This window comes from Hemiscyllium ocellatum, chromosome 28, assembly GCF_020745735.1.
Source record: "Hemiscyllium ocellatum isolate sHemOce1 chromosome 28, sHemOce1.pat.X.cur, whole genome shotgun sequence".
Taxonomy (NCBI): Eukaryota; Metazoa; Chordata; class Chondrichthyes; order Orectolobiformes; family Hemiscylliidae; genus Hemiscyllium; species Hemiscyllium ocellatum.
In genome coordinates this window covers 12534087-12548424 of record NC_083428.1, presented here as the reverse complement: position 1 = coordinate 12548424, position 14338 = coordinate 12534087, and the positions used below count along the sequence as shown (strand labels likewise).

The 14338-nt window shown below is 40.1% G+C and overlaps 1 protein-coding gene across 1 annotated transcript in view; it reads right to left on the bottom strand.

Moving 5' to 3' along the window:
* LOC132829208 (proprotein convertase subtilisin/kexin type 4-like) overlaps window positions 1-9040 on the bottom strand; it is a 46087-nt gene extending 37047 nt beyond the window's left edge. Inside the window, exons 1-4 of the mRNA XM_060846577.1 lie at window positions 8873-9040; window positions 7241-7345; window positions 5675-5767; window positions 1269-1397 (exon numbers count right to left, since the gene is read on the bottom strand). Of these exons, the coding sequence (XP_060702560.1) occupies window positions 1269-1397; window positions 5675-5767; window positions 7241-7345; window positions 8873-9040 (495 nt within the window). The remainder of the gene's footprint in view (window positions 1-1268; window positions 1398-5674; window positions 5768-7240; window positions 7346-8872) is intronic.
* Between the last annotated feature and the right edge of the window lie 5298 nt (window positions 9041-14338).

Here is a 14338-nt window from a genome sequence, read left to right as displayed (position 1 = left end):
TCTGGTGCTCTGGTTTCCTCCCACAGTCCAAAGATGTGCAGGTCAGGTAAATTGGCCATGCTAAATTGCCCATAGTGTTAGGTGCATTAGTCAAGGGGAAATGGGTCTGAGTGGGTTGCTCTTCGGAGGGTCGATGTGGACTGGTTGGGCCGAACGGCCTATTTCCACACTGTAGGTAAGCTAAATATTGAAGTATTACACTTATTTTCTAATGAATCCTCCAAAAACCATTTTCAGGCCATGGTCAAATGCAGGGTTTTTTTTTTGCATGTGTTTGAAGCATTAATACTGCATGTACTGTAAAAGTTCCAGAAGGAGATGGAAGGATATTAAAACTATTTCATATAGTTTTCTAGTTAATGGAAAGCTTTAGAACTTTACTTCTACTGATTTAGAAGGCTTATATGTAATTATATTCAATTATTTTTCATAGAAGTTAATCAGCTTTCAACATGACAACTGCAAACTTGAGTCACAAAATTGTATGTTTAAGTCGGACCTTAAAAAATCGGGCACATATTGCAAGCAGGCATTTCAGCACAGGACAACAACGCTGATGGATCAAGAATCTTTCAGGTATGGTATTTAATATGTTTGCCCATCTACCTGCTTAAAATTAAGCATTTAACTTTGTGAACATAAATTACCTCATAGCATTATTCAATTTAAAAAAAAGACAAAAGGGGTTCTCTTTACACCTAAGCCAATATTTTAGATTTGATTACTTTGTGTGGAAATAGGCGCTTCAGCCTAACAAGTCCACACCGACCCTCCCAGACCCATTTCCCTACACTTAGCCCCCTCACTTAACACTACGGACAACTTAGCATGGCCAATTCACCTAACCTGCACATCTTTGGACTGGGAGGAAACCAGAGCACCACGCAGACACTGAGAATGTGCAAACTCCACACAGACAGTTGCCCGAGGCGGTAATTGAACCTGGGTCTCTGGAGCTGTGAGGCAGCAGTGCTAACCACTGCGCCATCACGCTGCCCCTTTATCAGTTTATTTTTCTCATTCGTTTCTGTCTGAGCACTTCCCTGGATATTTATCTACGAACATTTAAGTTCACTGCCTACGAAGCACCTGGGCCATCCTAAGTATAGAGCACCTAGTAAAATGTATAGCAAAGATTTTCTTGTGTGTAAACCTAAGACAAGTGCATTTCATGAAACAGTTGGTCATTTCCCCTTACTTTATTGTTGCTGTTCATAAATGGCATAAAGACCGAAACGGTTTTACATGGCACTTCAATTAGAACTTACATAATTTTTGGCCAAGTCTGGATGGTTCTTCTCTATTCCATCATCCAGGATGGATACCACAATCCCTTCACCGGTGTAACCCCGCTTCCAGGCGGACAGAACGTTTAGGTCATTAGGGATCGCATTGTTCTAAATAAACATAAGTTTGAGATGCAAGCTTGAAAATAAGTAACTAATATTACTGTGATTCCCTGGAACAAGTACATATACTTTACAACAAGTTCCCAAAAAAGTATGAACATTTTAACCAAAAGGCACAAAAGAAACAATTCACCACAATAGTAGAAGTTATCTGCCAGAAGTCAAAAATGAGAGACATTGGATTTATTTAAACTCAAGTATTAAATTTTTGAAGCATTGATCACTCATTCTACAAATTGCAAAACAAAATTACTGTCAGGATTGACTATTTTCACAAAAAGTGGAGCAGAGGGGAGCAAGGTTCATATTTACATTTGTTATGCAAGTCAGATGACGGTGTCACCAAATCAGGGTGACCACATAATAACGAAGGAGCCTGATTGGAGAGGACTGCTATATATTTCAGATGAAATATCAAAGAGAGGCTCCAACTGCCTGTTGGCATCAATTCAAGAGCAGGGGAGTTGACCCAGTGTGAAAACAATGAATGCTGGAGATCACAGCAGGTCAGGCAGCCTCGATGGAGACAGCAAGCTAATGTTTCAATTCTAGAGGACTCTTCATCACATCAGTAATTTGCTCCTACAGTCATCCCAGTGAATTGGCCAATATTTATCCATAGGAAAGAAAAACCTGATTATCTGGCTATTATCACTGCAGTTTGTTGGAACTTGGTGTTCACAAATGGACTGCTACTTTTCCTCAAAAATAAAAGCACCTCATGAGCTGCTTTTGAGATATTTGTACAACTGACACTCATGGAAAGCCCATATACTATAAATACAAACTGTTCTTCCAAATTTCATGCTCATTAGAATGCTGCTTTAACCATGCCACACAATTTTCTGCCTTCTTCAACCAAGTGTGTATTGTATTATTTTAGGTCTCTTCAGGTCAAAGAAAAACAAGCATACATTTAAATACAAGTAAATGTGACTGAACAAAAATGTATTTTGAACCTAATTACAAAAAGGTTACTCAGATTAAAAGAAACCATAGTGTTTAATTCCAAATGCATTCCAGCAGATGATCTAATTTTCAGTAATTTTACAAATCTAGTATTTTAATACCATATACTACCAAATTCACATTGAGTCAACATAGTTCCATAAAGCCCTGCAGCCAAGGCAGGCAGGCAGGCTTAAACAAAAGGCAGCCACTTTATAACTGATTGAACCGAGTTGATAAACCTGCACAGGCACCGATGGTGTTGGTTTAAAATGAAATTAAAGATTAGATTTTAAAATGACTTTTGACATTGTCGAGAAGTCAGAGTGTGACCCTGGAAAAGCACAGCCAGTTAGGCAGCATCCGAGGAGCAGGAGAATCAACATTTCAAGCACAAGACCTTCGTGATGAAGGGCTTATGCTCAATGTTGATTCTCCTGCTCCTCGGATGCTTCCTGACTGGTTGTGTTTTTCCAGAGTCACACTCTCGACTGATCTCCAGCATCTGCAGTCCTCACCGTCTCCAACATTGTAGGAAAGTCCATTATTTACATCTTTGGAGTTACCATCGACCAAAAACCTCAACTGGAATCACCACAAACAGTGGCAACAAGAGAAGCTCAAAGAGGCTACGAATATTACAGAAAGTAAATCATTCCTGACTCTCCAAAACCTGTCCACCTATATCTACAAGACACAAGTGAGGAAGATGATGGAATACTCCCTGCTTGCAGTGGATGGGAGCAGTTCCAACAACAGTTTGGGGCAGCACAGTGGCTCAGTATTAGCCCTGCTGCCTCACAGCACCAGGGACCTGGGTTAGATTCCTGCCTCAGTTAGTGTGTGTGGAGTTTGCACATGTTCCCCATGTCTGCATGGGTTTCCTCTGGGTGCTCTGGTTTCCTCCCACAATCCAAAGATGTGAAGGTCAGGTAAATTAACCATGCTAAATTGCCAAGTCAGGATAAATATAAGGTAGGGGAATAGATCTGGGTGTGTTACTCTTCAGAGGTTCGATGTGGACTTGTTGGGCTGAAGGGCTTGTTTCCAAATTGCCGGGAATCTAACCTAAATCAAGGCAGCATCCAGGTTGACAGACACTATATCCACAAGCATCCACTCCTCCAACACCTACACTCAAGAGCAGAGTATATGATCTACAAAATGCACTGTGGAAATTCATGGAGGATCTTCAGCAAGCCTCTACCAAACTCAAGGACAAGGGCAGCAGATAGATGGGAACAGCACCAGTAAATCTCTGCCCAGGCCACACCAGTTCCTGACTTGGAAATATATCCCTGTTCCTTCAGTGTTGCTGGGTCAAAGTCCTGGAACACCCTTCCTAAAAAGGGAAGGGTGGGTGAACCTGCAGCCCATGGACTACATTGGCTAAAGGAGGCACTTCATTCAAGGGCAACTAGAAAGCAGTAATAAATATTGGCCAGCCAGTGATGTCTGCACCCTATAAGTGAATAAAGAAACTAAATTTCTTGCAACTTATATTTTGCAGTTCACAGGACCCAAAAATGAAAAACTGAATTTGTAAGCACTTGGTCAACATTTTCAAAGCTAGACAAGTTATATAGACAGAAAATGAGGTATGCAGCATAGAAACAGACCCTTCAGTCCAACTTGTCCATGCCAACTAATATCCTCAATAAATCTCATTTGCCAGCATTTGGCCCATTTCCCTCTAAACTCTTCCTATTCATATACCTATCCAGATGCCTTTTAGGTATTGTAATTATATCAGCTTCCACTACTTCTTGGCAGTTCATTCCATATACTTATTACCCACTGCGTGAAAAAGTTGCCCCTTAGCTCCCTTCAAATCTTCCCCCTCTCACCCGAAATCCATGCCCTCTAGTTTTAGATTCCCCTGCCCCAAGATCTTTACCTTATCCATACCCCTCATGATTTTATAAACCGGAGGTCACCCGTCAGCCTGACTCCAGGGGAAAAAGGCCCCCCATCTATTCAGCTTCTCCCTATAGCTCAAACCCTCCAATCCTGGCATCATCCTTGTAAGTCTTTTCTGCATCCTTTCAAGTTTTACAACATATTTGCTATAGAAGGGAGAACAGAATTGCACACAATATTCTAATGGTGGTCTAGCCAATGCAGTGTATAGCCACAGCATGACCTCCCAACTCCTATACTCAAACCAATAAAAAAAGGAAAGCATACCAAACACCTTCACTATCCTATCTATCGGTGACTCCACTTTCAAGAAAACTATAAACTTGCACTCAGAAGTCTCGGTTCAGCCACACTCCCCAGGACCTTACCTCTAAGTCACACCCAGATATGCTTTCCAAAATGCAACACTCACATTTATCAGAAATAGACTCCATCTGCCATTCCTCAGCCCAATCATCCATTCAATCAAGATCCCATTGTACTCCAGTAACCTTCTCACTGTTAACTACATCATCAATTTTGGTATCATTTGCAAACTTACTAACCATAACCCCTATGTTTACATCCAAGTAATTTTGTATATAAAAAAAGTGACAAAAAGCAATGGACCCAGCACGGATCCTTGTGACACATCACTAGTCACAGGCCTCCAGTTTGAAAGGCACCCCTCCATCACCACCTTCGAGCCAGTTCTGTATTGCCACAATAATTTAATCCGTCAACACAGGTATATGGCATAGCAATGCAGTGTGTACTATTAGACAGGATTCCTGTAAAGAACTGTCAGTACTTCATTTCCAATTTAAAACTAACCAAGACAGAATTAATGCGAACTGTTAGGAGCTGTGGTGTTGCAGAGCAAGAATCAATTATTGCTTTAATGATTGGTCTTTTCTGCATGAGAAAATCCCTAAACTACTTAAATTGATACACTAGCTCAGACTTTAGAACTACCAAGAGTAAACTTCGATGTTTATTGTGGCCTTGTGAAAGATAAAGTCTGAGAGCATGAAAGAAAGCCAAGGCTAAAAGAATTCATTGTAATAAAGAGACCTGGGACAGGTATTAGTACAGGTACAGCAAAGACTGGTAACAGTTGTAAAAAATTGTGTCTTGCTAACTTTGTAGCAGTTACATATGTTGACTTGAGCACTCAAAAACAGAGAAAGTCAGACTCCCACAATGCACAACAGTAAAGGATAAAATTGGATTTTTGAAAGTGCCTGTACTAAAAAATAATAACTGCTAACATAATTCAAAATTTGTTTTTCCTAAAACCCTGGGGAAAAAAAATTTCACATTACTTTACAAATCTTTTTCAAAATGGAGTATTGTCAAAGCTCACTACATCACTTTCCACCAGTCTGCCTCTACCCCTGCAAAGTACTCAAACTTACCAAATACCACTGCTTATGGTATAGAGGATCTGAAGGAACAGAAAATGCTCGCTTCTGTCGACTTTTCACTACTTGCTGTTCCAGCCACTTCACCTTAAATAATAAGATAGCCATGTTACTCTTCACATCAGACACTGAGGTCAAATTCAGAAATCAGAACTAAAAATATTAACAAATACCTCAATAATCATTGTTAGCAAAGTGAGGCATGACTTCATCCTGCCAAACTTCAAAGTTTAGACATACAAATGTCATAAATCATACTTCAAAATTGCAAATCTCATTTTACTCAAATCCACATCCATCTTCCAAGAACTTCGTTTCAATTTCACAAATTAAGATTTTTACTTTGCCACACTACCAATAAGTCATTATCACAAATGACACAGATGCAACAGAAATAAACTCTAATTCACAGGACATTGGCAATAAATGCTGATCTATGGTGGTGTTGGGCTGCATTCTTGAAATGCTGTAATCGATGCAGTGTAGTTACCAAGGGAAATTCAGGTTTTGACCCAACCTCAGTAAAGGAATGGTGATATAGTCCTAAGTAAGGATAATACATTGCCTGGAGAGAAACTTGCCTGTGGTTGTGTTAACAAAAGGGAGCCTGGACAAGTCGCTGCAGTGCATCTTGAGACAATATACACTGCCAGGTAAGGAGGAAGTGTATGATGAAGATGACAGATGGAGTGCCTGTTTTGTCCTGGAAGGTATCAAGCTTGATAGGGTATTATTTTAGCTGCACTCACCCCAGAAAGTGGAAATATATTGAATTATACTCCTAACTTTTGCCTTCCAGATGGTGGACACCCTTTAAGGAGTACTCAAATTAGCTATACCTCCAAGATAAGTTGTTCAGCACGGATATCATATGTTGATATGCGCACCATTTCCAAAAACAAGCCAGGACAAAATCAAACCTAGCCAATCACTGCTCCAGTCTACTCCAAATAATCAGCAAAGTGGATGGACAGTGCAATCAAGAAGCAATAAGAATAACTGGCTCACTAATATTTGGGTTCAACCAGGGCAAATTTGACTCTTAATCTCATTACAGCTTGGTCCAAAATGGGGAGCAAAAACAAAAAAATCCAAACTCCAAAAAAGAAAAGCAGATGTGAAATTGAGTGGCCTTGATCAAATGTTCCTTCTAAGCTATGTGGCCACTCAAAGTACACAGGCCAGCTTACCAATGCAATTCCTGGCATGGACTTGCAGTTATAGCATCTACAAAACCACACTGCAGAAATTTACCAAGGTTCCTTTAAAAGCACCTTCCATACACACAACTATACCACAAGAATAAAAGCAACAGATACAGGAGGAATACCATCACCACCTGCAAGTCCCCATCCAGACTTGGAAATATATCACCACTCTTTCATTCATTGGGTCAAAATACTTGACTTCCTTTCTTAACAGCACCAACACCCTTACACCCAAAAGGACTGCAGCAGCTCAAGTTGGTGGTTCACCACCATTTCCCCCAGGGTAATAATCTCCTCATCCAATGAGGAAATAATAAAAACTAGTTTGAAAAGGCAACTTAGTGAAATTTACCTTGGGTTCCTTTTCCAGTCGCCTATGTCGCATCTGGTGTGGATTGATGGATCGTTTTGACACTCGCTTGTGTTTAAAATAGTAATAGCGCCCATCGTCAAAAACCTTTATTAAAAAAAAACCAACAAGTCAAATAGCTAAATCCAGCATTTACTGTTGTAGTGAAACTATTTTTCAGAAATCTCCCTACTCTGAAAAAGGAAGGGATTGGGGGGGGGGGGGGGGGGGGGGGGAGTGGAAAGAGACAGAAGGCAAGCAGAAATTGAGAGACTTAAGAGGCATCATTAGTTATTCTGCAAGTCATTAACATGGTCCAAAACAGTTTGGGAGAACTTAACATTAACATTGGATTTTAAATTTTAAAAACAAAAAAAGTGAAGGATTAATACATGTAGCAAGTATATAATCTGCATAATGTACACTTAATAGCCGCATTAAATAAATTCTCAGACTTTGGTCAATATAATGGCAAGGTCCAAATACTTTTCATATATATTTTAAATAGCTCCAAAATCAACCCAAGTTTTTTTTTGAAAGCTATGCAGCTAATGTCATTGTATAACAGACAACACTTAATTTTGCAACAACATTCTACAGAACAAGCAGTTAATACATTTGGCAGCAGAAAATGGAGTGTGGGTCAGACCCATTATCTTCATAATGAGGTCTGCTCCATTAAATCTAAGCCACTAAAAAAAATTACAAAACCTCCTATTAACATCTTACACTAAAACACCAGCCTCAGTTATATTCCATATTTTGACTCACATTTAACTCAGTTGAGTGCTACTGTAAAAGCAGGCTTATACATTTTTTATTAGCACTTCTAGTACAAGCATGGACTGGGTTTTAAAAAATGTTCCTAACGGTGATACTAACATTAAATACCAACCTACGCAGAGGCAAAGCAATTGATGCAGTTGCAAAATTTCAAACTATTACTTCAAGCTCCACATATCTTCCCACAAAACAACATGGCATTTATTCTACGTATTGGGACAAAGACATTAAAAGAAAAAATTGCAAATACAGCATAGTGAATTATCACAAGTCTCTCAGTCATTTCCATTTGCTCTCATCAGCAACAATACCTCCTCTTGTTAGAGCTCCCCTAAGACTCAAAATGATTAAATGGATCGCCACATTTCTTGACGTACTCCTGTTCTAAAACAAATTTTGCAGCTGCTTTAACTTTGGAATTGAAGCACTAGTTTTCAAAAGTTAGGTATTGGCATGTTTGCCTTTCTATCAGGTATCAATCCCCTCTCACGCTGGTGTTACACCACTTCAATCCGAACCCAAGTATGCAAAGGGATGGAACAAAAAAAAAATCAGTGTGCATTTTGTTTGGGCACAGTACAAAAAATACTAGAGGAATAGACACTCTTCTAAAAAGCCTAATATCCTGATCAGCGTTTAATCTTGCCCTGAACGTATTGAGAGAGAGAAAAAAAAGGAAATCCCAGAGGATCTGGTGATCACATTGTCTACAGGAGCTTGCTGCGAGTAAATTGGTTGCATAGTTCGGCATTATAACAACATAAGGAAAGCGGTTTTTGGACATCCTGCGGCAGTAGAAACTACTGTACACAAACGCCAGCCTTTCAGTGGCATAACCAGCATGAGCCATACCCGTCCTAAGTTGATGAATCCGTGCTTGCGAGCTATCCTTCTGGCTTCCCCTGCCCCACCAGAGATGTAGACAGCCCAGGTGTTGGTGTACCACTGCTTACTGCTATTAAACTCACTAACAATACTTGTAAAGAGAACAGCCAGCAAGAGCCGGCGGATACAGCTCATAACGATGCGATAGATCTTCAAGCAGCCTCAAACTAAGTCATTTTATAGGCAAGTCAGTTCCAACGTTGCAAGACCAAGAAGAGACTTGGTGCAAGTCATTAAGGAATTTTGTTTTAAAGCTCCAGTACAATGCCGTGGGAGGGACAGGGGGCAATAATTGGCTACGGTTTCCAAAATGTCACACGCACGCCATTAAATCACGGATGTCAAGTTGCGGTAATTGTTATTGTTCAAGTCGGTGAGCGGCGCTCACGGAAACAGCCGAATGTTTCCGACCGTGGCCGAAGCGACTCCGGCCTCCCCACCCCCACCTCGCTCGAGGTGTTTTCAGCGGGTGGAGGGAGGAGGAGCAGGGGACGTCAGCTCATGATTGGCCCACTCCGGCGCGACGGTTGGTGTTGGGTGATGTCGCCACCAGATGCGCTCGCGCTCTAACGGCCGTTGGTTGGTGGCTGACGCAGTCGACAGGTGCGCTCGAGCCTAACGGCTGGCTGAACACCTGAGGGGTTGGAATACTAACAAGTTGGAGAATGGAGGACTTGTATTTGTTTGTATGATCTTGCTCCTCTTCAAATAGATATAAAATCCATATGACCTTCTAAAGTAGGCTGCTTCCCTGCCCACCATCCACAGCAGACGTTAATGTGTGCCACCTTCAAGGAGTATTGCAGTAACTTGCCGAGAAACCCATTAACAGCCAAGTTCCACATCCCACACCTCTACCACCTAGAAGGACAATGGCAATATGTGTAAAAGCAACATACTGCAAATGCTGGCAATCTGAAGCAAACACGTCGAAAACTGGAGAAATTCAGCAGGTCTGGCAGCATCTGTGTAGAAAGGAAGAGTTAATGTTTTCAAGTTTGATATGACTTCTTAAACTTAGAAAGTTCTGCAGTGAATGTGTAGGAGCACCACAACCAACTACAAATTCCTCTCCAAGCCACACACTGTCCTGATGGCAAATTATATTGCTGCCACTGGATCAGAATCCTGAAACTTCCAGCAATACAGCATCGTGGGTGTACCTGCAGGATTTGGTGCAAGGTGGGAACTCACCACCACCTTCTCAAGGGCATTAAGGGAAGGTAAATTAAATTCTGGCTTTGTCAATGACACTCATGCTATGAAGCATTTTTTTAGAAAGGGCTTAAAAGGCTTTTCTTACTCTTGAAATTCTGTTACTCTCTGGCTTGAAGTTACATTTGTATGGTAAACTGCATAAAGAAACAATGGCTTTTGCTACAAAAAGCTTGCCCTACCTCAGAGTCATAGAGGTGTAGAGCAGGGAAAAAGACCCTTTGATCCAACTCGACCAGATATCCTAACCTAATCTAATCCCACTTGCTAGCACTTGGCCATTATCCCTCTAAACCCTTCCAAATCATATACCCATCAGATGCCTTTTAAATGCTGTAATTGTACCAGCCTCACCACTTCCTGTGACAGTTCATTTGATACACGCACCACCCTCTGTATGAAAACGTTGCCTGTTAGGTCCTTTTTATATCCTTCACCGTAAACCTATCCCCTCTAATTCTGGACTCCCCACCCCAGGGAAAAGACCTTGTCTTTTTATCCTATCCATGCCCCTCATGATTTTATAAACCTCTATAAGGTCACCCCTCAGGCTCCAACGCTCTAGGGAAATCAAGCACAGCTGATTCAGCCTCTCCATAAAGCTCAAATCCTCCAACCCTGGCAATGTCCTTGTAAATCTTTTCTGAACCCTTTCAAATTTCACAACATCCCTCCAACAGGAAGAAGACCAGAATTGTACCCAAAATTCCAAAAGTGTTCAATGTTCTGTATAGCCACAACATGACCTCCCAACTCCTATGCTCAATGCTCTGACTAATTTTGATAAGGGATAGCATTACTGCTGTACTTAGGGAGGATAATTCCTGGGAATATATCCAGGGAAGTTATTTGTGTGGAACTGAGAAATAAGAAAAGGATGATCACCTGATTGGGCTTGTATTATAGACCCCCTAATAGTCAGCAGGAAATTGAGAAACAATTTTGTAAGGAGATTTCAGTTATCTGTTCGAATAATAGAGTGGTTATGATAGGGGATTTTAACTTTCCAAACACAGACAGGGACTGGCATAGTGTTAAGGGTTGAGTTGGAGAAGAATTTGGTAAGTGTGTACAAGAAACTTTTCTGATTCTCGTCTTGCATGTGAAAACATATTTCATGGGCTTCATTCCAAATTTTGCCTGTGATGTCACAATTTTATGTTATCAACGAAATTAGAAAATTCAGAGAAAGCACCCAATGACTTACAACAATTGACAAACTGTGTGGGCAGAATAAGAGTTGATAAACCTATAGTCATCAAACTGTGATGTAGATCTGCTGAAAACGCAAGGGATGAAATTGAAAGAAATATTAATTATTTAGTAGATTTGACTCTAAAGTCATCAAGTCATACAGCATGGAAACAGACCATTACAAAATAACAATTTACAAAATTAACAGGTTTAAAAACAGAAAGTGCTGAACCTATTCAGCAAGTCAGGCAGTATCTGAGGACAGAGAAATAGCTAATATTTTAGGTTGATAATTTTCCATCAAAGGGAATAAGAATGTTACATTTCTCTTAAACATGAGAAGACATAGTGATTAAACTTTGGAATTCTCTAATTAGACCACACCTTGCATCTTGTGTCTAATAAAGAAAAGTCAAAGATACAGGGAAATAAAATGAAAGAAGTGTTGTGTCTGTCAGATCGGAAAATAAGTTACAATTCAATTTTAAAACAAGAGAAGGATGTAGAACATAGAAAATTACAGCACAGTGCAGGCCCTTCAGCCCTCAATCTTACACCTACCTGAGAAACCAATCTGAAGCCCATCAAACCTATATAATTCCATTTTCATCTGTATGATTATCCAACGTTGATTTAAATGCCCTTAAAGTCAGTGAGTCTATTACTGTTGTAGGCAGTGCATTCCATGCCCCTACTACTCTCTGAGTAAAGAAATTACCTCTGACATTGGTCCTATATCTATAACTCTTCAATTTAAAGCTATGCCCCCTTGTTCTAGCAATCTCCATCCAAGGAAAAAGAGTCTCACTGTTCACCCTGTCTAACACTCTGATTATCTTACATGTCTCAATTAAGTCACCTCTCAACTTTCTTCTCTCCAATGAAAACAGCCTCAGGTCCCTCAGCCTTTCCTCATAAGACCTTTCCTCCATACCAAGCAACATCCTAGTAAATCTCCTCTGAACCCTGTCCACAGCTTCCACATCCTTCCTATAATGTGGTGACCAGAACTGTACGCAATAGTCTACGTGCGGCTGCACCTGAGTTTTGTACAGCTGCAGCATGACCTCATGGCTCCGAAATTCAGTCCCTTTACTAATAAAAGCTAACACACCGAATGCCTTCTTAACAAACCTATCAACCTGGGTGGCAGCTTTCAGGAATCTACGAACGTGGACACTGAGATCTCTCTGCTCATCAACACTGGCAAAAATCTTACCATTAGCCCAGTACTCTGCATTTCTGTTGCTCCCTCCAAAATGAATCACCTCACTTCCGTACTAAACTCCATTTGTCACCTGTTAGCCTAGCTCTGCAGCTTATCTGTGTCCCTCTGTAACCTACAACACCTTCTGCACTATCCAGAACTCTACCGACTTTAGTGTCATCCGCAAATTTACTAACCCATCCTTCTGTGCCCTCATCCAGGTTGTTTATAAAAATGACAAACAGCAATGGAACCAAAACAGATCCTTGCAGTACACCACTCGTAACTGAACTCCAGGATGAATATTTCCCATCAACCACCACCTTCTGTCTTCTTTCATCCAGCTAATGTTTGATCCAAACCACAAAATCATCCTCAATCCTATGACTCTGTATTTTGTGAAAAGCAGTACTTTTCCAACAACACACTCTTGAATCCGATTTCCAGCATCTGCAGTCCTCATTTTCTCCACCTTTCTCAAAAAACTCAATAACATTTGTGAGGCACAACCTACCCTTCACAAAACCATGATGACTATTCCTAATCAACTTATTCCTGTCTGGATGATTATAAATCCTAAGCCTTATAACCTTTTCCAATGCTTTACCCACAACCAAAGGAAGACTCATTGGTCTATAATTACCAGGGTTGTCTCTCCTCCCCTTCTTGAACAAGGAACAATATTTGCTAGCCTCCGGTCTTCTATTCCTGTAGACAATGACGACATAAAGATCAAAGCCAAAGGCTCAGCAATCTCCACCCTGGCTTCTCTTAGAATCTCCGGATAAATCCCATCCAGCCCAGGGGACATCTATTTTTACACTTTCCAGAATTGCTAACACCTTCTCGTTGTGAACCTCAATCCTATCTAGTCTAAAAGCCTCTATCTCAGTATTCTCCTGAACAACATTGCCTTTTACTCGTGCGAATATGACTGAAAAATATTCATTTAGTGCTTGCCCTCCCTCCTCTGACTCCACGCACAACTTCCAACTACTACCCTTGATTGGTCCTAATCTTAGGCTCGTCATTCCTTTATACCTGATATACCTATAGAAAGCCTTAGGGTTTTCCTTGATCCTATCCAAAGAAGGGACTCATTAGAATGCAAACAGTCACCACACTGCATTAATGTTGTCACACAGCACTTCTTTGAGGTATTGCCTTGCCTTATTGATACTTTATAACTAAATAACTGAGAAAGAATAATTATTAAGAAATTGCATATCACTAGAGAGGCTTTAGGCCAGCCTATGTCAATCAATCAGTTCTGAAAACTGCTCATATTTTAAAGCTATGACAAATTCTAATGCAGTATTCTAAAACAGTAATATTTTAAATCAAACAATCCTCAACAAGGACAATTAAAATAGACTGAGGTAAATGTAACTTTTCCTAATAAATTACCAAGAATTAAATGTTGGTTTCTGTTACTATACCACATATAAGGAAATCGCCAAATATTTAATTGTTAAGTACAAATTAGATTCATGCTTTATTGAAATTGCAGCAGTTTAAATTTTACAGATTTTACCTTGCTTGAATTTGTATTGTTTTCTTATTAAATTTTTACTTCAAATTGTAACCATGTGCTCGTTTTATATCCTGGTTGTGGCTCTCACTTTAGTTATTTCTGCACAGAAGTCATTGTAAACGATGGTGAAAAGAGAAAAGTGCATCGAATAACAACGTTGACATGTTCAATTGGTTTTTGCCCAAATCCGTTTTAGATTTTGCAGATATTTTAGTCATAAATATTTTGGTCATATTAAGACAAACCAAGAAATGTATTATTTATTTTGAAACAGCAATTTAGT